This window comes from Lipotes vexillifer, unplaced genomic scaffold, assembly GCF_000442215.2.
Source record: "Lipotes vexillifer unplaced genomic scaffold, Lipotes_vexillifer_v1.1 scaffold916, whole genome shotgun sequence".
Taxonomy (NCBI): Eukaryota; Metazoa; Chordata; class Mammalia; order Artiodactyla; family Lipotidae; genus Lipotes; species Lipotes vexillifer.
The window spans coordinates 3,310,868-3,337,968 of record NW_006798383.1 but is presented as its reverse complement, the minus strand read 5'-3'; the positions used below and the strand labels follow the sequence as shown (position 1 = coordinate 3,337,968).

The 27,101-nt window shown below is 41.3% G+C and overlaps 1 protein-coding gene across 1 annotated transcript in view; it reads right to left on the bottom strand.

Moving 5' to 3' along the window:
• Positions 1 to 27,101, bottom strand: part of CNNM2 (cyclin and CBS domain divalent metal cation transport mediator 2) — a 145,312-nt gene that overhangs the window by 3,904 nt on the left and 114,307 nt on the right. Inside the window, exons 3-7 of the mRNA XM_007470459.1 lie at positions 20,187 to 20,330; positions 17,379 to 17,516; positions 15,154 to 15,323; positions 5,365 to 5,458; positions 2,431 to 2,496 (exon numbers count right to left, since the gene is read on the bottom strand). Coding sequence (XP_007470521.1) covers positions 2,431 to 2,496; positions 5,365 to 5,458; positions 15,154 to 15,323; positions 17,379 to 17,516; positions 20,187 to 20,330 — 612 coding nt within the window. The remainder of the gene's footprint in view (positions 1 to 2,430; positions 2,497 to 5,364; positions 5,459 to 15,153; positions 15,324 to 17,378; positions 17,517 to 20,186; positions 20,331 to 27,101) is intronic.

The following is a 27,101-nucleotide window of genomic DNA, read 5'->3' as shown; positions in this document are numbered from 1 at the left end:
TTCCCTACAATTTTCATGTCATGAACCAATTTTCCATTGTTAGTCAAAATTATACTCAATAGCAGTTCCTCTTGTTGCTTCCACTTATCTACAAGAACAAGGCAAATTAATTTATCAGATGTTTTCTATTTAGCAGATGACCCAACTTTGATCAGAAGACCCAACTTTGCTAAGCCTCAGAGTCCCTACCTGTAAAAGGCGACTAGTAATAGCACCCACCTCGTAAGGTCTTATGGAGATTCAAAATGAGATAAGGCATATAAAGTGCTTAGCACGGTGTCTGACATCCAGTAAGTGACTGATAAAGGAGGCTTGTTAACATTATTATATTCTTTCCCATAAGTGTCATCCCAGACCTCTCCACCACGCGCCTACCCTCAGGATCAAGCTACGCTGTACTTGTGATAACTTCCCACAGGCTGATGGATGGAACAGTCTGTGAAACAAGGGATCCCACTGTATCCCTGGGCTTTAGCCCCAAATCTATAGATACTTCTGAAATGGTGTTCCCTTCGGTGGGTTACAATTTAAGGTTATAAAAACAGAACGTTTAAAGGGCAATTTTCTTACTGATCAGACCCTGTGCATGGCCAGATCGCCATCTGAGGCCTTGGGCAGTGCTTCTCAATCTCCTGTTATTTTCTCCTGAGGAGGATTACAGGGCAATTTCTCTGGTCTCCCAGAGTATCTAGACTCCCAGTCAGCTTCCTCTCAACCCGCTGCCCTCTGTTTTCTGAGAGATAAACCCTCTCCTTTGCCAGGAACACGCTGCCTGGCATCACAGACACAGTCTGGAGCATCAGACCGTTTTCCAGGACCTCTGCTGCAACTCGACAGGAACCAGCACAGTCACCTTTCATCGGCGTGTGGGGAGATGTGCGAGTCTTCATACCAAGGAGAACAAAGACTTTAAGTGGCCACCTCCCAGTGCAGGTCATGTTTTGTTGCCAAATTTATGTGCCAAGGTTTTATGACAATAATTATGAAAAAGACTCAATTTTAATTCCTCTTATGCCGTCTCAGAATTGTTTTCTTTGTTTTTTGGTCTTGGCTTATTTTATTCATCCTACCTAGGGATGCTTTCATTTGCTAGTAAGCTAGAAAGACACAATAAAGAAACATTTCCAGCCTCCTCTCCGAGAGCCACCAGGCACCGTGTGGAACTGGCTGGAAATCAATGGTGTAGCTCAACCCCCATTCATCAGGTATCATATTACTGTAATGCCAGCACCTCGAAGGCCTGGACCCACAAAGTGGATTTTCTCATTACTAGATCAGATGGAATGGGCAGAACTAAGCAATCCCTAAGTTCTACGGAAAAAGTAAGACACAAATGACATATCCATGAGCTTTGGCCAAAAGTCACTTTACTTCAGCATCTGTGACATTTTAAATTGGTAGCAGATGCCAGCAAATAAAATGGGGAGGAAACAATACAAACATACACATAAATACATATTTATGTATACACATATGTGTATACATGTATATTCTGTCAGCGGATTTGATTCAAATAGCCCCATGAGTAATATCTTATGCCCAAACACCCGCAATTTTTTTTAAGAACAAAGACCTGAGGGAATATTAGCTTCTTTCTAAGTCAAGTATTGCCTCCTTTGCCGAACATCCACGTTTTAAGAGTTTTGCAGAAACTGGATTATGAAATGCAAATCTCATCAGTCAGATTTTAAAATATAAGCTGTATGGAACAAAATAAATACAGAAAAGTTGTACTACCAAATAGGAAAGCCCAGCAGTTTTAATTAAAGAGAGATTAAACCTCTGCCTTTCTTTTTTAGCAGCTGGACATATTAGCCAGGCATGACCATACTCTCCTGCAGGGCAATAATCAGCAGCTCGTTAAGAATGTGCACAGTACTAATTTCAAAACAAAGACAGCGAGACAGGAGAAGCAGGGCCACCTGCCCGAGGAAGGGTGGAAATACGTGCACCTCTTTCACATGGATGCCACAAAAAGGACCAAAGAAACAGATTTGGGGGCCTCACCAAGAAAAGTTCATAGTCCTTCAGCCTTCTGGCTGAATGTGTTCTGCAGAAGAATCCTCAGGTTCGGGGCCTCTGCAAATTCCATGCACCGTGACTTTGCTGAGGTCACCAAAAGACCAAAGGGCAGCCTCGAAAATCCAAGGTCAGCAGTGTGGATGGGTCACGCAGGGAACCCATGTCAGACCCACTTTCCCCTTCCCAGTTTCAAGATTCCCTTCCCATCTCCCAAACCCTTTGTGCATCTGTTGTGGGCTTATGCTGTCCTGGATAGCTCACTATTAGTCACAGAATCATGGAGTTTTAGAGCTCAAAGAAGAACTGAAAATGGCCTTGACCAAATAAAGGGAGCAGACCCGGCCAGCTGGGCTTTGGTGGGGTCAACGGAGGCAATCAGAATTATGAAAAGGAAACATGCAGAATTACCTGGAGAACCTGCTGCTAACAACTCTGTTCTGCTGACAACAAAGGTACGAGACAGGGACAAAGGAACTGAAAAATGGAGAAAAACAGGGTGAGACCATATCAAAAGGCAAGAAAGGAGCTCTCTGTAATCAGGGGACAGGAGTGGATACCTGTTCTACCCATAGGAGCGTTCAGTTCCGGAAGTGCAGAAGCCTATATGATATTATATAAATCAACTGAACACACACTGCTTTCCAGGAAGAGGAACATAGGGAAGCTGAAATGGGGAGAAATCCTACTCACATGCTTCTTTTCTAACCTAGAAATCTCTTAAGCCAGTAATACCCCATTGCAGTTTATAGCTCAAAACGTGCTCTCAAGGACTTCAATCACAGCTAGCCACACAAAAGGGGAGCTTGATTCATCAACTGCCCCAAGAGCATGACCCAAGCTGCCTGTGCCAGCACCTCGATACCTGTTCACAGCACAGCCTACAGCGTCCCTATCTGTGGCAAAAAATTATTCAATTCATTTATATTCTTAATTGGTCTGATTGTAACTTTGACCAGATGCCTTGAAATTTCACAGTATTCCACAGCAATTCAAAGTTTTAGAGGAAGGTAAATAAAGAATATCATACACAGATTTCTTGGGGATGACAGACCAAAGTCAATCAACATGCCCTACCAGGCAGGGGTCATATTTTCTGGGCAGGTTTTTTTTTTTTTTTTTTAAATTGAGGTATAATTGACAAATAACTGGGCTGGTCTTGATAACTGATTACTGTAGGGTCTTTCTAGGCAATCAACATTAATAAATAGAAACATTATCTTGGGATTACTGTACTTATTATTGCATCTCAAGGAATATACAAAATCCCGAATCCTCAATGTAAAGTCAAGTAAAACGCAGGGCTTTGAAGTAAATAAGATGCCGTTAATGAAATTCTCTCCCTTCCGCGCATTTCCTACCACATTAGGTAGGAAACTGCAGCCCCACACACTTCCTATATGGAAGGCCTGCTCTTCAATTCCTTTCCTGAATGTGATTTATCCGACATAAATCCATGGTTTAACATGAACTGGGCCAATATTTAGGGTTCAAGAACTAGTGATGCATAAAAATGTACAAGTTACTCCTCTAGCTGTCCTTTCAAAGCCACCTTACATACCTGATTCTGCCAACCTGGGGCAAATTGGAGGGTGGTTGCCAAGCAATAGTCACCATCTCAACACTTACTTGTGTTATACAAACATTTCCTCGTGCTTTAAAGGTGACAAAGTACTCATGTGAGTATCATCACATTCTATTCTTCTAACAGCCACAGAAGGTAATCTTATACCCTTTTAATAACGAGGAAGCCAAGGGCCTTTCTCAGTCAGATAATCCGTAAGTGGAACTCAGGCTGTCTCCGAGGTCTTCTTGGCCTAGTTAAGAATCTCCCCGTCCTCTCAGTAGCAGTGAAAACAGAAGATCACCTTGAAGTTGACAGCAGACACCTACTAATTAAGTGGGGTTAGACAGGCTTTTGTTCACACTGGGTGCTAGACAATGGGGACACTGGCCCATGTGACTCAAAAACCTGCACCAGGATAGTGAGCAGATGCATCGGGGACAGGGGAGGTTTAGAAATGTCAGAGAATTCTTGACATTTCCCTGGCTTTCTAACTGTAACATCTCTGGGCGCCTGAGACATTGTGTGGAGCAGTAGATGAGGACCAACGTCACAACACAGACTTGTCTGCAGGTGCCCCCTCCCCTTTTTGAGACTGGTTTTCAGAAGTGCCAGCATTCTTTTAGGACCGGCTCTTTTAAAGTTTGAGGTTTATAAAAGGTTATTTCCTAGCACAGCACGTCATTTGGTATTTTGGCCACAAGGTGGTACTGCAGCCCGTTTACCTGCCTGCCCTGTTCCAGCGGGGATAAGGTAGTAAAGCAAGTGGTGCAAAGAGGAACCATTCAAGTCCCATCCCAGAGGTGAGCCAAGGATCCGCATCCATGTTCCTACTAGAACAGACACCGCTTTCTGGCATCTTGTGCTCAGAGCACTAGGTCGATACCCTGTGGCACACCCACCCTTAGTTGGCTGACTTAACTGGCCAGCTCTCTAGTTGAGAAGAGCCGGCTATAGGCAATGGATATATATTTAAACCTCAGAAAAATGCAAATTAAAAAACGTCCAGAATAGTTAACATCTAAAAGAGTCAACAGTTATCAAGTGATGGATATGGAGCCACTGGAACCCCGGTCAGCACGGGCAGGAGTGTGACTGCCTCAGCCACCCTGGGAAACTGTGGGGCTGCAGCTATTAACGCCGACCCCGCCATTCCACTCCTACACATACACCCAACAGAAATGTCTTCACCAAAGGACGCGGACAGTGTCACAGACACACAATTCGGAGTAGCCCCCAAACAGGAAACTACCCCAGTGTCCATCTGCAGTGAAAAGAATAAATGCATTGCTGTATATTCATACCATGGAACACTGTACAGCAATGAGAAGAAACAGAGTATAAGCTCACACAGCAGTACAGATGAGTGTGACCAGGACAACACTGGGTAAAAGCCGCCAGACTCAATGCAATATGTCCTGTATAATTCCATTTACCTGAAGTTCAAAAAGAGGCAAAACTAGTCAATGCTTACAAGTCAAGACAGTGGTTACTTTGGGGAGATAGTGGCTAAAGGGGAGAGTCGGGGGAGGGTTCTCTGGGGTTGGTGATGTTCTGTCTCTTGATCTGGGAGCTGGTTTACACAAGAGAGTTCAGTTTGTGAAAATTCATGGAGGTATATATGTATGACGTGAGCAGTATTTTTTGTATACATGATACACTTCAATAAAAAGTTCAAAAAGTAAATAAATAGGGTTAGCCGGCAGGTACAGAAAGATGACAATACAAGGGCATTAATTCCTAAAACCTAGCCCTGCCCTGAGGCTGAGAAGGAAACTCACCTGGGGATGCTGTAAGGGCCATTACACCATAGTATGAAAAAGCACTGGCTTCAAACTTCATACCTTCTTTCCCAGCTTCTACTTCCACTTTCCCCTGTGAAAAGAAAAAAGGGCGCATGTTCAGTCCAATTACATGAATTTCTTTGCAAACTCCATGCAAGATTTAGTCCTTCCTCAGATTTTTGTCTAAACTCCTTTCCCAACAATCCCAAGGAAGTAAAAAAAAAAAAAAAAAAAGCCTCAGATAATCTTTCCCACTTAGATGAAGGAGAGGGTTAATTCATCTTAAATATGAAAAACTGGATTTAGCTGGAGATGCAGAGGTGAAAGTAGTGTGATGTTTAATTTCCACGAGTCCACTCAATATTTCCCAGCATCCCAGTCCGTGGGTTGAGAGCCCTCCCAGTAAATGAAAGATGGGGCTCTTGTTCCACCCATGGGACAAATGCTGAGAAGGTGCTCAGCGTTTATGGTGCACCCTTTACAATGGGTAAACAAAAATTAAGCTACCATTTATTGAAGAGAAACTGCTGACAATTCACAGTGCTTATGAATCCATTTTAATGCTCACAACTCTAGGAAGCAGACACAATTACCACCCTCTTATAAATCAGGAGAGCAGGGCTCAGAAAGATGAAGTAACCAAAGAACAAAGTCTTCACCAGGTGGCTACGCTGTGCCACCTACGAATGCAAACTCCACCATTGTGATCACTCCCTATTATTCTATACCAAATTCCCAGTTATGGAAGCCCTTTCTCAAAACCCTTCTTCAGAAAACGATCTGTTGTCTCTCTTTTGGGTTTTCCTTCACTCAATGGAAAATATTAGTTTTATCAATCTCCAACCAATTCTCTTGCTATAATATAAAATCAACCTGCAAACCAACAGGCACTAAAAACCCTGATCGTGCAGGGTCCTCAGGAGAGGCTGTGCAGCCTTGTGAGGAGACAGCCCTTGCTCCTCCAAGAGCATACAATGCAGAAAAGGGGAGAGCATACAGTCCAGAAGAGGGGAGAGCACATGAAACTCAACGATGCAAGGCAGTAAACAAAAATTCTTCCTGTTCTTGTATAGAGATAAATTTTATACAGGACGGAAAATCTGAGGAGTAGGATTTGAATCAAGGGAAGGGAACAGTGTTGAGGAAGGTCAGAGGTGGGTGACAGCAGACTTCCAGGCTCAGTGGGTTTGCCAGGAAAGAAGGGGAGATGGGTTTGGAAAAGCAGTTTGGTGAGCAGGTCAGACTGTGGAGCCCCTTGAAGGATGCGCTAATGAGGTCAGGTTCTTGAGCAGAGGAATACGGTTTCAGGAAGATCAAGTCTAGACGTACACGAGAGCGGTAACCACAGGATTGGGAAAAGGTCACTGTGAGAGGAGCTACGGATAAGGAATCAACATAATTTGGTGAAACCATAAGGGAGAAAGAAGCGCAAGGAGAGAGAGGGGGCATCAATAATCACAAGAGAAGTTTGCTCTGAGCGACTTGAAGAACGGGGACCCCATGAGTGGAGACGGACATGTTGGGAACGGGATGCATCAGTGATGGGGGCCGGGAAGAGGGGACGAATTCCCTTTAAGAAAACAAGGCCTTTTGAAGAGTCCATCAAAAAGGCTGAAATGGAAGGACGAAGGTCAGGGAAAAGGTCAGAACTGGAGATGGGGGTCAGAGAGAAGAGAAAATGAGGAATTACAGCCCTTGACTGAGAGTAGGAGGAGAAAAAGAAACAAATATGGGACCAAAGGGAAAACGGATACGAGTAGAACCGGACAACTGTTTTCACCACAGAAGCCGGGAGAGGGAAGAACCTCAGAGTAAAGGGATGGTCAGAGGGTCACCGAGGAGGGAGCCACTGTGGCCTCAGGGAGTCTTTTCTTGAAGAAATCAGACTGTGGAAGGGAAGGGAGGGCAAGAGGGACAAAGCATAGGCAGCAGGGCCGCAGGGGAGCTGGCAGCAGCCTTGGGGTCAAATGAGGCCTGTTTAGGATTAGGCAAATTGGGGCAGAAAGGGTGGAAAGTTAATGGAGAGAGAGAAGGTGGGAACTCAGGGAGCAAAAGCCAAAAGCTGGTGGGAAAGAATGGGATGCAGGGTCCCTAAGAGAGGCAGGCAGGGACACAATATTCAGAGACGATGAGCAGCAGAAATGGAGGTGCCCGCTGTGTATACCTTCAGTTACTTATCCATTTCTTCATGGACTAATCCCTGATTTTGTATCAGAGCGCTAGGATGTACATATACGCTAACTGAAAATGTCTGCCTCAGTGACTGTAAGCTCGAAAGTGTCTGTAGGACCATCATGTAACCTGCATTTCTATGCAGAAAATCAGGAGGAAGGATCAAATGCTGTAGAGCCTCATATCGACTTCCGTTTCTGTGGATCTCCTGTTGATCTGAATCCTTTAATTTTTTTTTTTTTTTTTTTTTTAAACAAGCTACAGGGCCTTCTGTGTTCCGTGTCCCTGCAAATGGGTGCCAGCTCTGGAACCTCTGTGCACCCTGGCCTCTCAAGAGACCTTTTTTTTTTTTTTTTTTTTTTTTTTTTAAACAAGCTACAGGGCCTTCTGTGTTCCGTGTCCCTGCAAATGGGTGCCAGCTCTGGAACCTCTGTGCACCCTGGCCTCTCAAGAGACTCTCCCAGAAGCTGTGAGTCTGCAAATTAAATTAGGACAGCTGCTCGAAGATTTGCAGCCCCTCAGCTGATCTCTCCCTGCCCCCCAAGACAGGCCGGCAGGTGGTGGAGACGATCCGCTATCTTTCTTCTGGAGTCTACCTAGTCTAGATCCATCAGATTACAGGCAGGCGTACTAGGCCAGCGGTTCCCAGCTGCTTGGATTCCAAGAACTAGGAAAATCCATCTTCCTTTTCAGAAACAGAGAGAGGGTTGCCACATTTTTATTTCATAAAATAAAGATATTTTTAAAACACAGCTATCTACTGCGACCATCATTCCACAAAAGCCCAGACATTTTAACCCCCAAAATACAGAAAATATGTAAGTTCAGAATAACAGGTCTTTAAGCTGAATACACATAGCTTTATGAAGAACTCACTGCAACTGTTTTTATTTTTCTCATTTTGCCTCAAACTGGCGAAAACTTTGCCAAGTATCAGCATTTAGGAACCACTGCACTAGACTAATTTTGCTTCAGCTATAAAACTGCAGTAAAGGAGAGGAGACCTGTGGTTCTTTCAGTTCTAACATCCTGTGATTCTACAATTCCAAAAGTTTAAAAAACTGCCCAGCCCTATCTCCTTCTCTAGAAGACTGAAGCTTTCCTGGTAGGCAAGTTTTAGAAACATCCAGTGAACACATTTTTTTTTACTCATCTATGTGTGTCAGTGTCTCAAAGAAGTGACCGTTTTCGAGTAAACCTACCAGTACACAAAGCAGGGCTGCCCCATGAGTAAACGGCTTGCCTGGCCCAAGTTCAATCACGTGTCTTCTCAGAAAATAAACTTCTTCCATATAGAGAAGGAGCTCCGCATCAATTTTACTTTTAAAACATTCACGAATTTTCTCTAGTCTAGTATATCGCAAAAAAAAAAAAAAAAATCGAGACAGGACAGACTCCCAAAGGAAGCTAGGGCTTCATGCTGGTAAACTGACAAAACTGGAAGATGGGCGCACTGTCCCAGGCAAAGCTGGCTCCCCGAGTAAAGTTACTACTACAGAATCCTACCTTCCTTTGGAAAAAGGTATTAGACAACTCTTTTCAAAGTTTCTAAGCATCCACAAAGTACCCAGCAGTCACGTGCTGTACCTGGCCTCAAGGCAGAAGCCTAAGCTATCCTCGTAGGCACAAACGAGATCAAGCGCTCAGTGGAAGCTGTGGACTCAAGGCTGAAGACCCTCAGATCCCACATGCTGAGCATCTACTTGGTCTCCTGCTCACTCTGGAATTGAGTTCTTTTTTATTTTGTTTTTGTTTTTTAAGTCACCATCACAAAATAGGGTTTGACACCTAAAAGGAGGTAATGAAATGCCAGGGGCAAAAGCTAGGTTGTGTTCACCAGTTGCCAGGGGCAAAAGCTAGGTTGTGTTCACCAGCACTGCCCAGTAAGAGGGGACGCACCACCCAGACATCCTCTAGCAACATTTTTCAATCTGCAGTCCACAGACGTAGTCCTAGGACTCAGCAAGTTTGCTTCATAAACACTTAAATTAAAAAAAAAATTTTTTTGACGGTCAAAAATTAATTTACATATATTTCAGGCTATCTGGTTGACCACCTTCTAACCAAGTGCTGCCACCAGATGTCAGTGGCAGCATTTGCCTTAGTGCTCAAATATGTTAAGTTGTTCTTACTACGTGAATCATCGTGGCTAAGGCTTGCTACTCAACCAACTGGGAGCTTGTGAGAAATGAAGCATTTCAGACTCTACCCTAGACGTACTGAATCCCCAAGGGATTCCCAAGCACATTGAAGTGTGAGAAGCACTGAGCCAAAGAGAAAGGAACAGGGGAGGACTAAACATACAAATAATCCGGTCACACCCAGTGGAGGCCAAATAACAACACAACATACTGTACAAACGTACAGAGTAGCTCAAACTGAGCACAGGGCTGGAGGGTGCCATCCTTGCCAGGCACACAGGGACCTAAGTGTGCTGAATGCAAGAGCCAGCGCCAGAGCTCCCTGCTACCGTCCTGGGGCCAGTGGCACTTTCCCATCAACCAAACAGTGTCATTTACACATTTAAAATACTAATTACAAACTTGTTTTCTTTATTGTTCTATGTAAGAGTTCTCAGCTCAAAGGGTTCAAAAGGAGCTCATGCTAGTTTTATATTTATACGCATTTAATTTTTAAAAAATAGAGTCAAGGGCTTCCCTGGTGGCGCAGTGGTTGAGAGTCCGCCTGCCAATGCAGGGGACACGGGTTCTTGCCCCGGTCCGGGAGGATCCCACATGCCACGGAGTGGCTGGGCCCGTGAGCCATGGCGTCTGGAGCCTGTGCTTCGCAGGGGGAGAGGCCACAGCGGTGAGAGGCCCGCGTACCGCAAAAAAAAAAAAAAAAAAAAATAGAGTCAACACTAGGTATCTAAATACTTTTTTTCTGTAACATGGCTGTGTTATCTGTACACAACTCAAGAGTGAGGAAACATTATTCACTGGGACACGGAGACCCTGCAACTCAAAACTCCTTGAGAAGGTTTGGTATCGAAGGCTTCAATTCTCTCCCAATAACCAGTGAAATGATATTAAATATTGTCAAAGGCTGTTTAGTTCTAAGATGCTACCTGCCACCTCCACAAAAGAACAGATTTCTACTCCATAGGGAAAAACCCTTTCGAATCTATGTCAGAAGCCCTAAAGGAAAAGAGTGGATGGGGCAATTGAACAACAAAACATCTGGGGTATGAAATCAACAAAAATTTACCCCAGGAAAAAAAAAGCATCCCTTTCCATTGATTACATAATTGGCAAAGGAAAAAGCTATTCCTCTTGTTTTCCTATTATTCTTTATATTTACTAAAATCATAACCTAAGTATGTGTTGTGTAAGAACAATGATATTTTTTTATCTGCTTAGACATTTTATTCCCCAAAGGACCAACAAATATTTCACTGTAAAATATCAACTATATTAGAAAAATGGTTTATAATAGTTATAATTACAGGCACACTATCCTTTTTGACATATTTTTGTACCTGCTTTCTACTTCTTTTATGACCATATAATGATCTCTCATATTATCCACACTGAAATTTGATTAGCTTAGACATATGGGCTATTTCTACTACTTTAATTATAACTGATAGATTTGCTATAAATTTGCATAGAAAGCTTTATAAAAAATGATTTCTTGAAATGCATGTATATGAGGGGTTTTATATATTTATTCCCAAAAGGAAGCTGCCAGTTTAAGCATGTGATTGGTTTACAGCATTTTTTTCTTTTTTGTTCACTGTTCATCATGGATTTTTACAATGATTTTTTGTTTTTGGTTTGTTTTAGAAATCAAGAATGGATGCTTAATTTTGTCCTGCTATCTATTGATTTAAGCATAGGGATTTTTTCCTTTACTGCTTTCCTAATTAACATGGCATATTTTAGTTTTGTTGTCCTTCTATTAAACTAGCCCTGAATACCTAAAATAATCCTAATTCAGTCACAGTCACAGTGAATAGCTCTTTGGGTCCGTTACTGGTCTCTAACTGCTACCTTTTTATTTAGGAATTCTCCATCAATGTGGACAAGTGAGACTGACCCAGAACATTATCAGACTTTAGATTAGGCCATATTGTCGTAAAGAATGCATTTAACTATCAAATCATCTTGTTCTATTTGTACAATACAGAAATCGAGTTCCTTAGAGTCTCAATTTTTTTTTTTTTCCCCAAGCAATTCCTTTGATTCTAGCTGCTTTTTCGGGGGGAAGGGAGAACTTCCAGTTTTCTTTTTTCTCTTATCACATTAATTATGCCAATAGAATAAAGATTTTGTTAATCTTTTAGAAGAACCAATCTTGATTTTATTTATGGGATGTAAAACTTTTTCATTTTAAAAGTTATTTTCATGACACTCTATTATTTAATTTGTTCTTTTTAGTTTGTTGCTTTGCTCTTCTTCTATTATAGAAAATCAGAGATTTTTTTTTCTTATGTAAGTACTTAGAGGAATAAAATTTTAAACTTTGACAAACTGTGGATACGGTATTTATATTATTTAATAGTCTTTTATTCTATACCTTATGTATAAACCTTTGTAAGAGAATTGATTAGTTTTAAAATAGCTTAGTACTTTTCGATTATGCATTTTTATGTCTAATTTTATTTCATTATGATCTATGCAGGTAGTTTTATGAAATTTCTATCTTTCTGAATTTATTAGAATTTACCTGCGACAGCGCAAATGACCAATTTTTAGGAAGAAGTCACATAAAACTTTTTTTTAAGTGTATTTCCCTGGCTTTATATTTAATTTTCTTCAACTTGGTTAATTTTATTTACACAATTTAAAACTCTAACATTTTTTTCTTGCTCTTTTATGATGGTGGAAAAAATTTTCCACCAAGATTATGTTCCTACCCACTCCTACTTTTATATGTGTATTCTGTTAAGTTATTTAAGGCATGTAGAGCCAATAAAGTTTTCTTTCACTATTTATCGTGCTTTTATCACAATACATTTTAGTTTAAAAATCGACTTTCTCAGATAAAACTTGAAAGTGCCTTTTTATTCATACGTAGTATGTGTCCCATAACCTATAGGATATTCTTTTAAGTAAGCTTACTTAAATGGTTTGCTTCGAATAAATTAGACTTTATTTCATCTAGGGTTTAAACTCAAAGTGATTGTTTCTAGTTATAATTGTATTCCAAACATCAATTACTTAATAAAAGAGTTTTTCTAGTGTCTGAAGACGGCAGCTCGCTGGCACTGGGGCCAGGAAGGGAAGGCAGCTACAGCTGCTTTCCTCTGGTTTAATGTTCTTGAAATGCAGTAGAACATGCTTAATAACCTGGAATGAATTTCCAATGATGGATTAGTGATATTTTAGGGTGGAATATACTCTGTAAATGGTAATGGCTATGCTAGACTGACAGGGTATTATAATATTTCATTTTGTCATACTCTGGGTACCTCAGGTAACTGCCTGGCCTTCAAGAACATGATTTTCACCAAACTCTACAGTTTGAATACCTCCATAAATCCTTGAAATCTTTATGAAACTCCCACAATGGGGCTTCCCTGGTGGCGCAGTGGTTAAGAATCCGCCTGCCAATGCAAGGGACACGGGTTCGAGCCCTGGTCCAGGAAGACCCCACATGCCGTGGAGCAACTAAGCCCGTGCGCCACAACTACTGAGCCTGCGCTCTAGAGCCCGTGAGCCACGACTACTGAGCCCACGAGCCACAACTACTGAAGCCCACGCGCCTAGAGCCCATGCTCCGCAACAAGAGAAGCCACCGCAATGAGAAGCTCACACACCACAACGAAGAGTAGCCCCCGCTCACTGCAACGAGAGAAAGCCCGCACGCAGTAACTAAGACCCAACCCAGCCAAAAATAAATAAATAAAATAAAAATTAAAAAAAACTCCCATGACATCGTCAGTTCCAAGAACTTGTCACATTTGTAAAAATATTTAACATGACATAGGTATTCAAATATAGGTACATGGACATAAAAACCTTATCAAAGATATCTTTAAAGATTTACTTATAAAGGGACCAGAATTATGAAGTCCCTCTTCCATAAAATCTATAACCATCAGCCAGGAAATGGCTTTTTTACATACCAATAGAGCATTACTGAATCAGAATTCATAAACGCTAACTATATAAAAATCGATGATTGAAAGCCACAGAGTTTCTAATATTACTGAAATTCACAATGTCAATCCTCAAAGTTCTAAATAAACTGTCTTTAATGTCATTCAGTTTCTCTAGGTTTAAGCAGTATTCACATCTAGATTTTATGAGAAACATGGATGCCTTACTCCTTCACTGTAGTAAATCAAATAAATTCCCAACCCCCTCAGAGTTTCAAGCTTGTGTATCCCCAGAGAAAAAGAAAAACAATTCAGGATTGAATGAGACTAAGGTTAGTAGAATAATCAGGGTACTGACTTAGAAAACCTGCAAACAGAAGTTTCCAAGAAACACTATATGAAAGCAGCATATACCTGGTTAATCCATAGACTTTTCTACAGTTCCTCACTTCTGCTTCCAGAATTCACTATACAGTCCAAACACGGGGCGTGAACACAACACTTCCCAGAGTTTCTAACCTCTAGACATCTGATAAGAGTTATTTTCAGATAAAAAGAAACATCTTGATTCTTTTAGATAATTGGGACTTGCTGGACTCAACGTAAATTGTAGATGGGTCTACCAAGTGCTAATTATACTCTTATAAAGATGCCTCCAATTCTTACCTAGGAAGTAACCAAGAAACAGGAGAATGCTTAAGGGGCTAGTATTCTTATATTGAAATACACTCAGAATTCCTATAAAAGTAATTCTTCAATAAAGAGACACAAGAAATCAATAAAACTAGCATGCTATTCATTGTACTATTCATCTTGGTCTCCAGGCCAAGAACTGCGCCCTACCAAGTGAAACTGTGAGATAATAAGGGCCTCCTGTCAATCCAAGCGCAAAAGCCCCTCTAGGGCCCTCAGGAGGGTTCAGAATGGATGGACCTTCTCACCTTATATAGTGGATTATGTTACAGTGAGAAGGAGGTAAGTTACCATTGCCATGAGAGGCTGTGTTTATCCCATCAGTTCCTCCTTAAAACAGAAGCTGGTAGTAATCAGAAATAAAAACAGTGATAAATGGATTATTTTGACAGCGTTAAGGGAAGAGATCGTAAGGCATCTCTAGGAAGTTGTGCAAGACCAAGTCCTAACGAGGGGCGGAAGAGATAAAAGATGATAAAAAGAAGACTCAAGGAACTCACAACACTTAAATTTCAAATGCCCAGCCAAGATTTAGCCATGCACAGGTAAGTCCCCAAAACTCTTCAAAAAAAAAAAAAATACAAACACCTGAATTCACCCCTTCTTCAAATGAATGCCTCAATGCCTCAGCAACCACTAAGTGCCCGTCTGTACTGGAAATTAAACTAACAACATCGCTTTCTATTGAAATTGTTTTGCAGATACGAAACCAGGGAGATGAAATTCTCCCACTGTAGGCCCACCCCAGAAGTTATTAAGTGTGTTATATCCTTGACGCCCATTCGCCTATACCAAGTCTCCTCCCAACTGGAAGGGTGGGTACTCAATAAGACCAAATACTCACTAAGACCAAACAGCTATTGATTAACTCTTCTGACCTGCAAGATGAGGACGAAGTAGTCTACAGGTTTGTTTCGCTGGTAGAGGTAACATTCTGGGGCTTTCTTGTTCTTCTCATCATATTTCAGCTCCTGGATGACATTGGGGTGCTTTAGCAGCCTTAGAAGGATCTTCTCTGACATCTGGGATGGGCTAAATGCTTCTACTTCTATAGATATAAACACAACTTGATATTACACTTCAAATGGATGGAAAAAAAAATGATACTAGTGATTAAGGTGTTCGGAGAAAAGAATACTTGGAGTTGAAGCGATAACGGTATGGCTTAACGAGACTTCCGTTTGGTGATCCGCTGGGGGCAGATTACCTGGGAGAAATTAGAAAATGCTGAATTCTCATGTTTGTTGCTTTAAAACTTTTCATTTTCAACCTGTCATTGGTTTCAGTTCTCATAAAAAAATACCCTCATTTTCTGACTGACACAAAGGAAGATCAACCAGAAGCAGGCTCCATGACTGCCAGGACGCCCTGCAACAGGCCACAAAAGACTGACTGTCCAACAACAGCCAAAGGAAGAAGCAAAGGTCAGGAAGCATCTAGGTGTGGGTTAGTACCAGGTGCACAGACGCAGTGCTCCACATCTCATTCTCCCATTCAACTACCCTGAGAAAGTCTGGGAACAAAGGAAGGTAGAGATTCAGAATAAAAGCAAGGCACGTGCACACATCAACATGCACTCCAACTTGCTAATTAAAAATAAAAAGTAATGTTGATCTGAGTTTACAAAGATATTGATTTTATTAAAATAACAAAACCCAAAATTACTGACTTAAGGGTGCCATACTGAAAGTGGACTTTATGGTATCTCAGAGGCAGAGTAGGATAACACTTAGTTTTAAATTGTGTTTCTTAAATGATGAACAATATTATCAGAAATAGAAAATAATAAGCAAGTTAAAGACATTGTTTATGTTTTAAAATTTTTTAAATTATGTTATATGTGCGATATCAATTCTGCATTAGCTTCTGTGACTTTTTTGTAATAACAAAATTAGACAGTACATTGTGGAAATTTTGGAAAACACAGAAAAAAATAAAGAAGAAAATAAAATCACCTATAAACCAACCACTCGTAACCATTCTGAGCAATTGGTGAGCATTTCTTTCTAATACCTCACCTAGGCATGTGTGCCGTGTACGTGTGTGTGTACACACAAAAACACAAGGATAATCTTGTGTACACACGGTTTTATACTGTTTCTTCTCACCTTACATTAAATTATGAGTATTTTCCCATGTCATAAATATTATATGGTGAGCATGTCCAGGTATCTGAAAACATGATCTTAAAGAGTACATAACATTCCATCACATGGCTGCCGTTAGCATCCTTTTCAAAATATCTTAAGTGTACTGCATTCAGCTGAAAGGCACTGGCTGCCCATCTTGGACACAGACGTCTTCTGCAGGCCACTGGGTACTCTGGTTTTCTCACACTTCCCCTAGCCAACAGAGCTCACCCTTCGCCTAGAGAGCCATCTGGGGATGTGAGCAGGGTCAGTCGGTCTCTCAAGTCCGTTCGACCTTGACCTCTCTGGAGCAGTCAGTGCTGGCTGGGTTGGTGGTTTTAATAATGTGAACACTTGCCTCCTGGAATGGGCCCAAGTTAACAATCTGATTTGAAGAGGCCATCAAGAAATCCATGTCAGAGTTCTTAGAATTTCTGATTTCATTAAAACCATAAAGGGTAAAGATTTTATTTTGAAAATTTATTGTTCTTCTTTGCAATTCATAGCACCTGTGTCACCACCGACGTCCAACTGTTCTTCTGAGGCAAGCTGAAGAGAGAACTACTCAACTGTCCGACACACAACGAGGTAGTGTCTGGTTTGCACTGTCCGCCTGCTCCGCCAGCTGGCTCTCCCCTGGACTTAGCTGAAGCGGATGGCCTGGCCTACTGTTCACATGCAGTGTGGCACTAACATTCATCCTTACCTTTCAGACCAATTTTAAGTTACTGGTCCACCCCTGGTAAATGTCTCAGAGGGTTCATGCCGACACTGAACATAGGAGAGGAGAGAATTTAAAAAGAAAAAAACAAAACAAAACAAACAAAACAAAAAAACAAAAAACAAAACACAAAAGTGGCATTACTTATTACCCCATTTCCCAGTCTCCACCCCCAGCCCACCCCAGTCAGCGGTGGGTGAGAAACTCGCTCCAGGGTTGGCAGAGATTTCAAACTGTGATAAGCTGCACTTGCCTGTTGCTAGGAAACGGTGCATGGCCAGGAGAAGCTGTGGTGATATTTTAACCTTCATCTCGCTGTCTGTCTGCTTAAAGGCAGAAAAATCTTGCTTTCTTTCTCGATGGGCCACTTTCTTTTTCGTTCTGTTATCAGCTGAGGGAGAAATGGAAATGCATTCCATTAGATTGGGGCTCTTTTCGAATGAAAATGACATAATATATGGAAAAGGCTAAGCTCTCCCTCCAGATGGTGGGCACGCTACATACAAGCACCACATGGAAAGGGAGAGAGAATCCTCATTAAATAAGTGCAGCACAGTCATGACTGTGACACAATCCAGAGTAAGAAATCACAGGCAACCTGATGAGGAGCAACTATCGACACACTTCGTGAGGATCTTCAGAGCCCTTTTAAGTACATTATTGGGCAGCTGGGGACAAGAATCCTCCCCTCATGGAGCCTATACAACCACGTAGCAACAGAGCCTGTAGCCCGGAGTGCACACACGCTCCTGCTACGCGCTCCTGTCGCCACACCGCAGTGAAGATCAATCATGTTACAGAAGACACAGGGAAGCACGTCCCTGCCTTTAAGGGGCTCCCAGCCTCTGCTGAAAGAGAACACACACACACACACAATCTCAAGAAACAAACAAGAACACTTTCATGGAACAGTATTTTAATAATAATAACTGTTAGCTGCATTTCTACCCCAGACCACGAGATCCTCAAGGTCAACCAAATACAAAGGAAGTGATTCAGAATAGAGGTCAGCACACTTCCTCTGTAAAGGGCTAGACAGCAAATACTTCAGGCTCGCGGGCCATGTATGCTCTGTTGCAACTACTCAACCCTGCTGTTTAGCAAAAAGCAGCCATATGTAAATGAATTAGCAGGGCTGTGTTACAGTAAAACTTTATTACGGATATGAAATTTTAACTTCTTATGATTTTTGCATGTCCCAAAATAAAATTATTATTCTGATTTCTTTCAACTGAAAAATGTAAAAAAAAAAATTTTAGCTTCTGGGTCATATAAAAACAGGTGGCATGCTCTTGAGGGCTGTAGTTTGCCAATCCTTGATCTAGAAGGTGTCTCATGCAAAACCTTTCTTCAAGTATTTTTCTGGACAAAGTAATGATCAAGAAAAAACTAGATTAGAGACAAGATCCTAATTGCTTCCTTTTTTTCCCCCCAAGAATCATGAGTCTTTACATTACCATTTCATGCCTAGGGCAAAACAGAGTGATTACTAACTAGGTTTGTCCTGGGGAGACGGTGAACACAACCTATAATTTTCCTGTCTCAAATTCTCTTTAGAATCAGGCAGCATAAATCAATGCAAGCATCCGAAATAATTTTCTAATGACAAAGGTAGTCATCATCCCTGATCTGAATCAAGAATATACCTGAACCACAAGTTCAGCATCTCATCTCAGGAAGCCATGTATGAAATCAGTCTCATCAAGGTTTAAAAGAAGTGAACTGAAGTATAAATGTAAAAGCTCATAAATGTCTAGATTATCTTTCTTACAATGAGGATTACCCCTGGGGAAACACATAAATATGCAGAGACACACTTGGTATTAAACAGTCACTATGAGGAAGGATGAAAAGAACGTAAATGCAATATTAACAATATTCTCTATTATGAAATCTCTGCTTATTCTCCAAGAGTCAAAAGGATAAAACACATGGGAACTGGTGTTTTTGTAAAGAACACTATACAGATGTGAGGAAAAAATAAGATACATTTTCAGAAGGAGGTCAAGAGCTAAACATAAAATGTATTTTTTTAAGGGTGCGTGGAAGACTTTTTAAATTTTAAAATGAGGGACATTCCCTTCTAACAGGACTGAAAACAAATCATTCTGCTTTGAGCAAGGCTGGCTTTGTCCTGGGTGCTCCAGGCCATCTGAACAGCCCATTTCCCCCTCCAAGTCATGCTTTAAAAGCCAAACAGGACAAATACCACCTTTGAGGGCCCCTAATATCTCAGGCCTTGGACCATCTTTGGCATTAAGAAACTCTTGAAAGAGTCTTACTTTGCTAAGAATAAGGCTGAGGAAGAGGGTTTAAGCTCCACAGTCCAACAGTTGTGGACTTTAATGAGACGAGATTCATGTTCGACACTCAGCCCAGAATCAAGCCGACTCCTGGGCAAACAGGTGTGGATACTTGCCTTTCCCTGCCCCGATCCAAGACCACCTCTCGTAAGGCAGAGAAGCACAGAATAAGAAAAACACATTTTTTATTGTGAACCCTAACCCGTCCTGCTTTCTCTATATACCCTGCTGCACCACCACTGCCCCAGCAAAACTATGCCTGCAAACCTCACCTCTACCCTGGACCGTGGGTCCTGGAATAGAGACACTTCAACAGTTGCTATCCATAAATTTAACAAACCCCCCTCACTTTTAAAGTATTTGAATTATGACCATAGGGAGAGACAGAAATTTATCTGAAAACCATTTGCCTAATTGTGTAAAATGAAAATTTAGTAAAGAACAAGTCTTCCTCCAGATGTGAAATAAATGTGAAAACCAGGAACGGAGTTTTCTGTTCAGGGCAAGCAATGCCCAGATCAATAGTTAGAAGCAGTTGGCTTTTCAAAAACACACATGGCCAGTTGACACTACAGAACCTACCTCTTCCTCTCTGATGAAGCGACTGGAATATACTGGTAGGTGGTACCCAGCCTACACACACAGTGCATAATTAGAAACAGGCAGACAACAGCTGGAGAGATGTCAGATGACTCACAAACAACATGACAAATAAAAGCAAAGGTTTTGGAAAATTACACTCAGGTGATGGTACTCACTGTATAAATCTGTTTCATCTAGAATCTCAGATTTGATGATTTCTTCAATCACATCCTCTAATGTGACAATTCCCAGAACTTCATAAAATGGATCCCCCTCTCCCTCATTGTTTACTCGCTGCACAATAGCCAGGTGAGATTTACCTTTAAAGAAAAGAAAACAAAGAGGTAATTTTCAGAATTTCCTGAATGAAGTCTTATAAATGATTATGGTAAAAATAGCAGCGAACACAGATACAAGATTATCAAAGTCTATCTTTCAGCATTTAAAAATGGTTTGGAAATACCACAAACAAATGGAAAAGCTTCATGGGCCATAAAAAGTAAGACCAGTTAATCCAGAAGAGCATCATCGTCTACACACGTGGTACCACCGTTACCACTTGCTTCCGGATGGATTTGGTCTTCGGTTATGTCAGCTCTTCCTTTGTGACCTTTTAGCAACTGCTAGTTTACTTTAGGAGAGTTCTCAAAGTGTGGTCTGTGGACCCCTAGGGGTGCCCAAGACCCTTTTAGGAGAGTCAGAAAGGTCAAACTATTTTCATTTAGAACACTAAAATGTTCCTGGAATTTTCCACTGTGTTGATATTTGCACCAGTGGTGTCAAGTGCCTGAGCACAAATCAAGGCAGCGGTAGTAGTGGTCACTATGCTAGTGGTCACTGTCTTCTCCTCCACACACACACACACACACACACACACACACACACACACACACACACAGAGAGGGGAAAAAATGAGTTCCTCTTAAGAATATCCCTTAAATTAGGAGTTTGGGATTAAAATATACACACTACCATATATAAAATAGATAGCCAACAAGGACCTACTGTATAGCACAGGGAACTATACTCAATATCTTGTAATAACCTATAATGGAAGAGAATTTTTAAAAGTATATAAATATATATATGTGGGTGTATATATATATATACATATATATATATGTAACTGAATCACTTTGCTGTACACCTTAAACTAACACAACATTGTAAATCAACTATATTTCAATAAAAATTTAAAAATAAAATAATCCTTTTCAGAACAACAACAACAGAAAGAATATCCTTGATGAAGCAGTAAAAGTTATAAGCTTCATTAAATCTTGATTCCCGGGACCTGTCTTTCAATATTGTATGTGACAAATTGCAAAGTACGGTAACACACTTCTGTTGCATTCTCAAGTACGATAGTTGTTCTGAGGAAAAGGACTCAAATTGTTTTAAGGAAAATGACTCAACGCAAATTGTTTGAGTTGCAAGTTGGATCAGCCACTTTTTTTCACTGAACATCTTTTTTATTTGAAAGAATGACTACCAAACAAACTATGATTATTTAGACTTGGATATTTGGCAGACATTTTCTTGAAAATGAACAAGATGAGCCTGTTACATTAAGGAAAACAACAGCAGTGTTTGCTGCCAAAGATAACATCTGAGCTTTCAAGGGAAAATTAGAATTTGGGGAAACTTGTATCCACCGCCATGAGCTTGAGAGCTTCTCAGTAAAGACTTTTCTGATGAGACAGGTGGTGCTATTAACAAATGAGATTTTGAAAGCACTGAACAATAAAATGTGTCAACATTTCAAAGATCTGCATAACTCTGTGAACAAGTATTTTCCAAATGACCGTGGCCATGGTGTTACCAAATCACGCATGGGTAAATGATTTATTCAGAATGCAATACATAACAGTGGATTTTTAAAAACTTTTTATTTTGCAGTAATTTTAGATTTACAGAAAAGTTGCAAAGACAGTAGAGTCCCTATATACCCTTTACTCAATTTCTCCCCCACTGATAACATCTTACTTTACCATGATATAGTCATCAAAACTAGAAACTGACATTGATACGGTAATATTCAGTAAATTCCAGATTCTATTTGGATTTCACCAGTTTTTCCATTAATGTTCTCTTTCTGTTCAAGTATCCAATCCAGAGTACCATATTGCATTTAGCTGTCATGTCTTCCCAGGTTCCTCTGTTCTGTGACAGATTCCCAGTCCCCCCTCGTTTTTCATGAGCTTGACAATCAAGTAGCGCTGGTCAGGTCCTCTGCAGAATGACCTCTTATCTGGATATGTCTTTCTCACGATTAGACTGGGATTATGAGTTTTCGAGTCACATCACATCAGGGCTCACATGGCAGCCACATGACATCACAGGCGATGTTCACCTTCACCACTTGGTTAAGGTAGAGTTTCCCAGGTTTCTTCTCCACTGCAAAGTTACTAATTTTTCCCTTTCCCTCATTCTACTTTTTGGAAGCAAGTCACTAGGTCTAGCCCACCCCCAGGGAGGGGTGAGTGGTAGGAATTAAGCTCTACTTCCTGGAGTCAGAGGGTAGCTACATACATTATTCAGAATTCTTCTGTAAGGAAGATTCCAGACCAAAAGATTTTAATGTAACAGTGCACCAAAAGTCCACTGGCATAGTTTCAGATTCTATACTGCAACTAACCTTTAAGAAACTATCACTTGGGGAGTTTTGGTATATTATCAAGGAAGAACATACACAATTATTCAAAAAGCCTATTAAAATACCCCTTCCTTTTCCAAATACATATTTGTGTGAGGCCAGATTTTCTTCACATACTTCAATTAAAACAGTATACAGGGCTTCCCTGGTGGCGCAGTGGTTGAGAGTCCGCCTGCCGATGCAGGGGACGCGGGTTCGTGCCCCGGTCCGGGAAGATCCCACGTGCCGCGGAGCGGCTGGGCCCGTGAGCCATGGCCGCTGAGCCTGTGCGTCCGGAGCCTGTGCTCAGCAACGGGAGAGGCCACAACGGTGAGAGGCCCACGTACCGCAAAAAAAAAAAAAAGCAACCAGTATACAGCACAGACTGAATGCAGAAGAGAATCCAGCTGCCCTCCATTTAGCTAGATAATAAAGAGATACACACAAAGGTAAACAATGACACTATGTTTTGGAAAAAAGTTATTTTTAATAAAGATGTTGTTTATGTTAACATGTAATGGATTTATGACTGTCCCTTAAAAACGAATAAGTAAATGTTGAAAATTTCTCAGGTTTAATTTCAAATATAGTAAACATCAAAAAGATATAACCTACAAGGAAGAACACATGCTGTGAAGCTGACCAGTCCTGGATGTGAACTCCAGCATTGCCAGTTTAGCCATCACCAGCAGTGTGATCATGAGCAAACTACCTAACTTTTCCGAGCCTCAGTCTCCTCTAAACCCAGTCTCATTCATGACAGTCGCTGCCACACAGGATTATCGTGAGTGTCAGAGATAATGTTGGTACCTAGCAAAGACAGTGCCTGGGATCCACTGGGTGATCAATAAATGGTAGCTGCTATTAATTTATTAATATTCCTCCTCAATTCTAAGGCACCATCAACTTATTGCCAGCTTAGTAAGAGAAAAAAAACCCTACTACACTAAATGTACACTGTGGTTAAAAGATGCATTTCAATTTCAGAAAGATCTTTTAAAATATTAAATTTATCTCAAACACCAATATTGGTTTTCCCAACCCAAGGCACACAAGGCATCTGAAACTTATCCTCAGGTTAAGCCAAGGAGACATGATATCTGGAAATTTCATGATCAGTTAACACGTATATTATTTTTTTAAATGTCAGGGTGAGGTTTTGGGGTTTTTTTTGCGGGGGGGGGTGGTGGTGGAGTGAGGGGGTGTCCTTTAAATAAAGTTTACTTAAAACTTCAAACTGGGTGAGTTTGCTCAGACACAATCAGCCAGACAAACTAAAAATATCCCGAAGGCCAGGTCTGATCAAGTTCCCAGCACTTACTCAGACACTGGCTTTGGTTCTGTAGGCTTGTCCGCCCTTTTCCGCTCTGCCTCAGACCCCTTTACACGCAACGATGTCTGGAGGCCTAGAAGTTTAGATGGTTAGACAATTAGGCCTCCTAACAATTTGCATCCTTAGCATGCTCATGCTCAAAGAATGAAAATATTTTGAGCAAATGAGACTCGGAGGGAAACTTATCAGCAATAGATATAAACACCTCATCAGGTCAAGTCCATTCTCCTCTAGTCAATTTGGTCCGGTCAGTTTCTCACATCTGCTTTCCCAAGGACCCAAACATAAGCAGTTAAAAATTCTTGGTGAATGCTGTCTGTCGAAAGTTAAATTCTTTTGCTATTCCCAGCTTGTGATCATTTAAAAGGAATTTTCCAAAGCAAGGTCTAATATTAGACTCAAATGAAGTTTCCATTCCACTGAGGCGCTATTCTCACCAAAGTAACTACCGCATAATCAGATTGTCTTGGAGCAATTCGTTTAAATGCAGATGGACATACTTGAAATACCAGCTCAGCAGCACCAACAGATCTGACTGGAAAGAGCCTTACTCTCGGAGAAATTATTCATGTAAGGTAGGCTTCTGAGATTGAAAATTATTGAGTTTTCTTCCAGGCTCACTTGTTCCCTTTCACACACACCCCCCCACCTCCAATGTTGAAACTTCATCTGCCCCAGAGCCACATATTTTTAGCTTTGGAATTCCTGGTGAGAAGTCTTGTTTTTTGAACCTTCTTCCCACTAAGCAGTAAAAAAAAAAAAAAAAAAAAGATACCCCTCTTCCCTAATCATGCTTTTGGAGGACAACGATACAAGGTACCTCTTCCCCCACTTAACCATTCACTGCAGGGAGTTCAGTCTTTGGCCTCTTCCATGTAGCAATCAAAAAGAAAATGTAAACCTGTCAATACAGAAATTTTAAAAACTGAGCTCAAATAGCATCCTTTTGAACCTGAGTGTTGGCGGCATTAAGCCAGGATTGAAAGCAGCAAAGCAATTTTGGGGAAACTAATAAAAGGCATTTATAAACCAAAAACTAGAATTTTTTTTGGATTCTTAACCTCTAAAGAATGAAAACACAGCAATCAGCACAATATGTAATTATAGGCATTAAGTAGCACTAAAACTTTTAAACATACATGGATTAAATAAACTTGATTAACTATATACAGAATAAAGCAGACATTAGGGCTTGGAGACAGCCCTTTTTTGCTAGCTCTAAGAGGTCCTGCAGTATTCATGTCATTTCCAACTGCCCTGAACTTTATACCCATAGCCTCTCTTCACGTAGTCTGGTCCTAGATCACTAAGGGATCACTAAGTCAGACCTAAGAGAATCTATGCAGGCCTCTCTTCAGAGTACAGGGCTCTATCAATATATTTCTATCCAAATTCAGTACTGTAAGCAAGTTATTATGAAATAATCACCTAGATTTTAACTGCTACGTGTTCAAAACAGGGCACTTGCACAGATGAAATTACAAGAACATGTCTTCATTGTGAGTTATGCTAAGTAAAATCATCTACACACAGTAAAACTGGGATCGAATTTCTGCCTCTGCCTGCTTTCACTGCTCCCTAAATCAAAGTATTGCCTATTCTCTCTGGAGAATCAGCCCAGAATGGTAGCAGGTCGCCACACTCGCATTTTTTAACCTTACCACGACGCTAGGCTCGAATTCTGAATGACAGATACCAGTTGAATTTTGATAGAAATAATTAACTAGATAGTGATTAGGCTGGCAAAGGGTACCTTAACTGCCTGATGAAAATGTGGACTCGTTGGCTATCATACAAGTTTGATGTCAATCAAGTGAAATGGAACAGTAGACAGAGTAACTGAAATAGCTAAGGAAGAAAGCAAAGAGGGTAGATGAAGTAGAATGGAATTAGGAACAACTCGGCACAGCTGCACTAATAACAAGTGACAGGCAGTAGTCCCAGAGACCTAACAATGCAAGCGCAAGGCAGACAGAGTCTTAAATGCCACTCGAACAGCAGGAGGAAAACAGAAGATTCAGCCATGAGAAACTAAAGCCAAACGTCTTATATCTGCCATGGCTGCCGTGTCACACCACTGTAGGGGCACAGAATGCAAGGCCTAATGGTTCCCCTGAGGTTGTGCAGTGCCGTGGCCCCTCACTTAAACAAGGGTAGGGCAAATGAAGCGTTTGATATGCCTTTGTTTTTAAACATTTCCCAGTTTGTCTAACATAAGAATTATAATAACTCAATAAGTAAGAATTAATAGGAGCTTCCTTGGTGGTGCAGTTGTTGAGAGTCCGCCTGCCGATTCAGGGGACACGGGTTCGTGCCCCGGTCCGGGAAGATCCCACGTGCCGCGGAGCGGCTGGGCCCGTGAGCCATGGCCGCTGAGGCTGCGCGTCCGGAGCCTGGGCTCCGCAACAGCAGAGGCCACAACAGTGAGAGGCCCGCGGACCACAAAAAAAAAAAAATAGAATTAATAAAGTTCCTTAGAGTGAGTTCTATGACCGGCGTCCCCAACCCCCGGGCCGAAGACAGGTACCGGGCCGCACGGCAGGAGATGAGTGGCGAGCGAACAAGTCTTCATCTGCCGCTCCCCATCGCTCGCATTACCGCCTGAACCATCCCCCCATCCCTCCATCCCCCACCTCCGTCCGTGGAAAAACTGTCTTCCGCGAAACCGGTCCCTGGTGCCAAAAAGGTTGGGGACCGCTGTTCTATGGAACTAGTAATAAAAGAAAGAAATGCTCTGTAAATCAGAATTCTGGGCCCCCATCACTAAAATAAAACGGGATGGAGGATAGATTTGAATGGCCATACTTAAGATCTCCCAAGGAAACCAGTTTGCATATTAGTCATCAAGGAAGTCAATACACTTTAAATAGCATTAGAGTTAGATTTAGTCTGACTTACAAAAAGTGAACTGATCAATGAGCTAATGTTTATGAACATAATTTATAATCCAGAAAATGCAATGCTATGTATACATCAATGAACTACAGTCACACAAATCCATTCATTCACTCAGTAAACATTTACTGAATGCCTACTATGTGCCAGGCTCATACCTCAGGGAACAAAACAAAGCTCTGGCTTTCAAGGAACATTCTAGCAGGGGGAGACAGACACTAAGGGAAA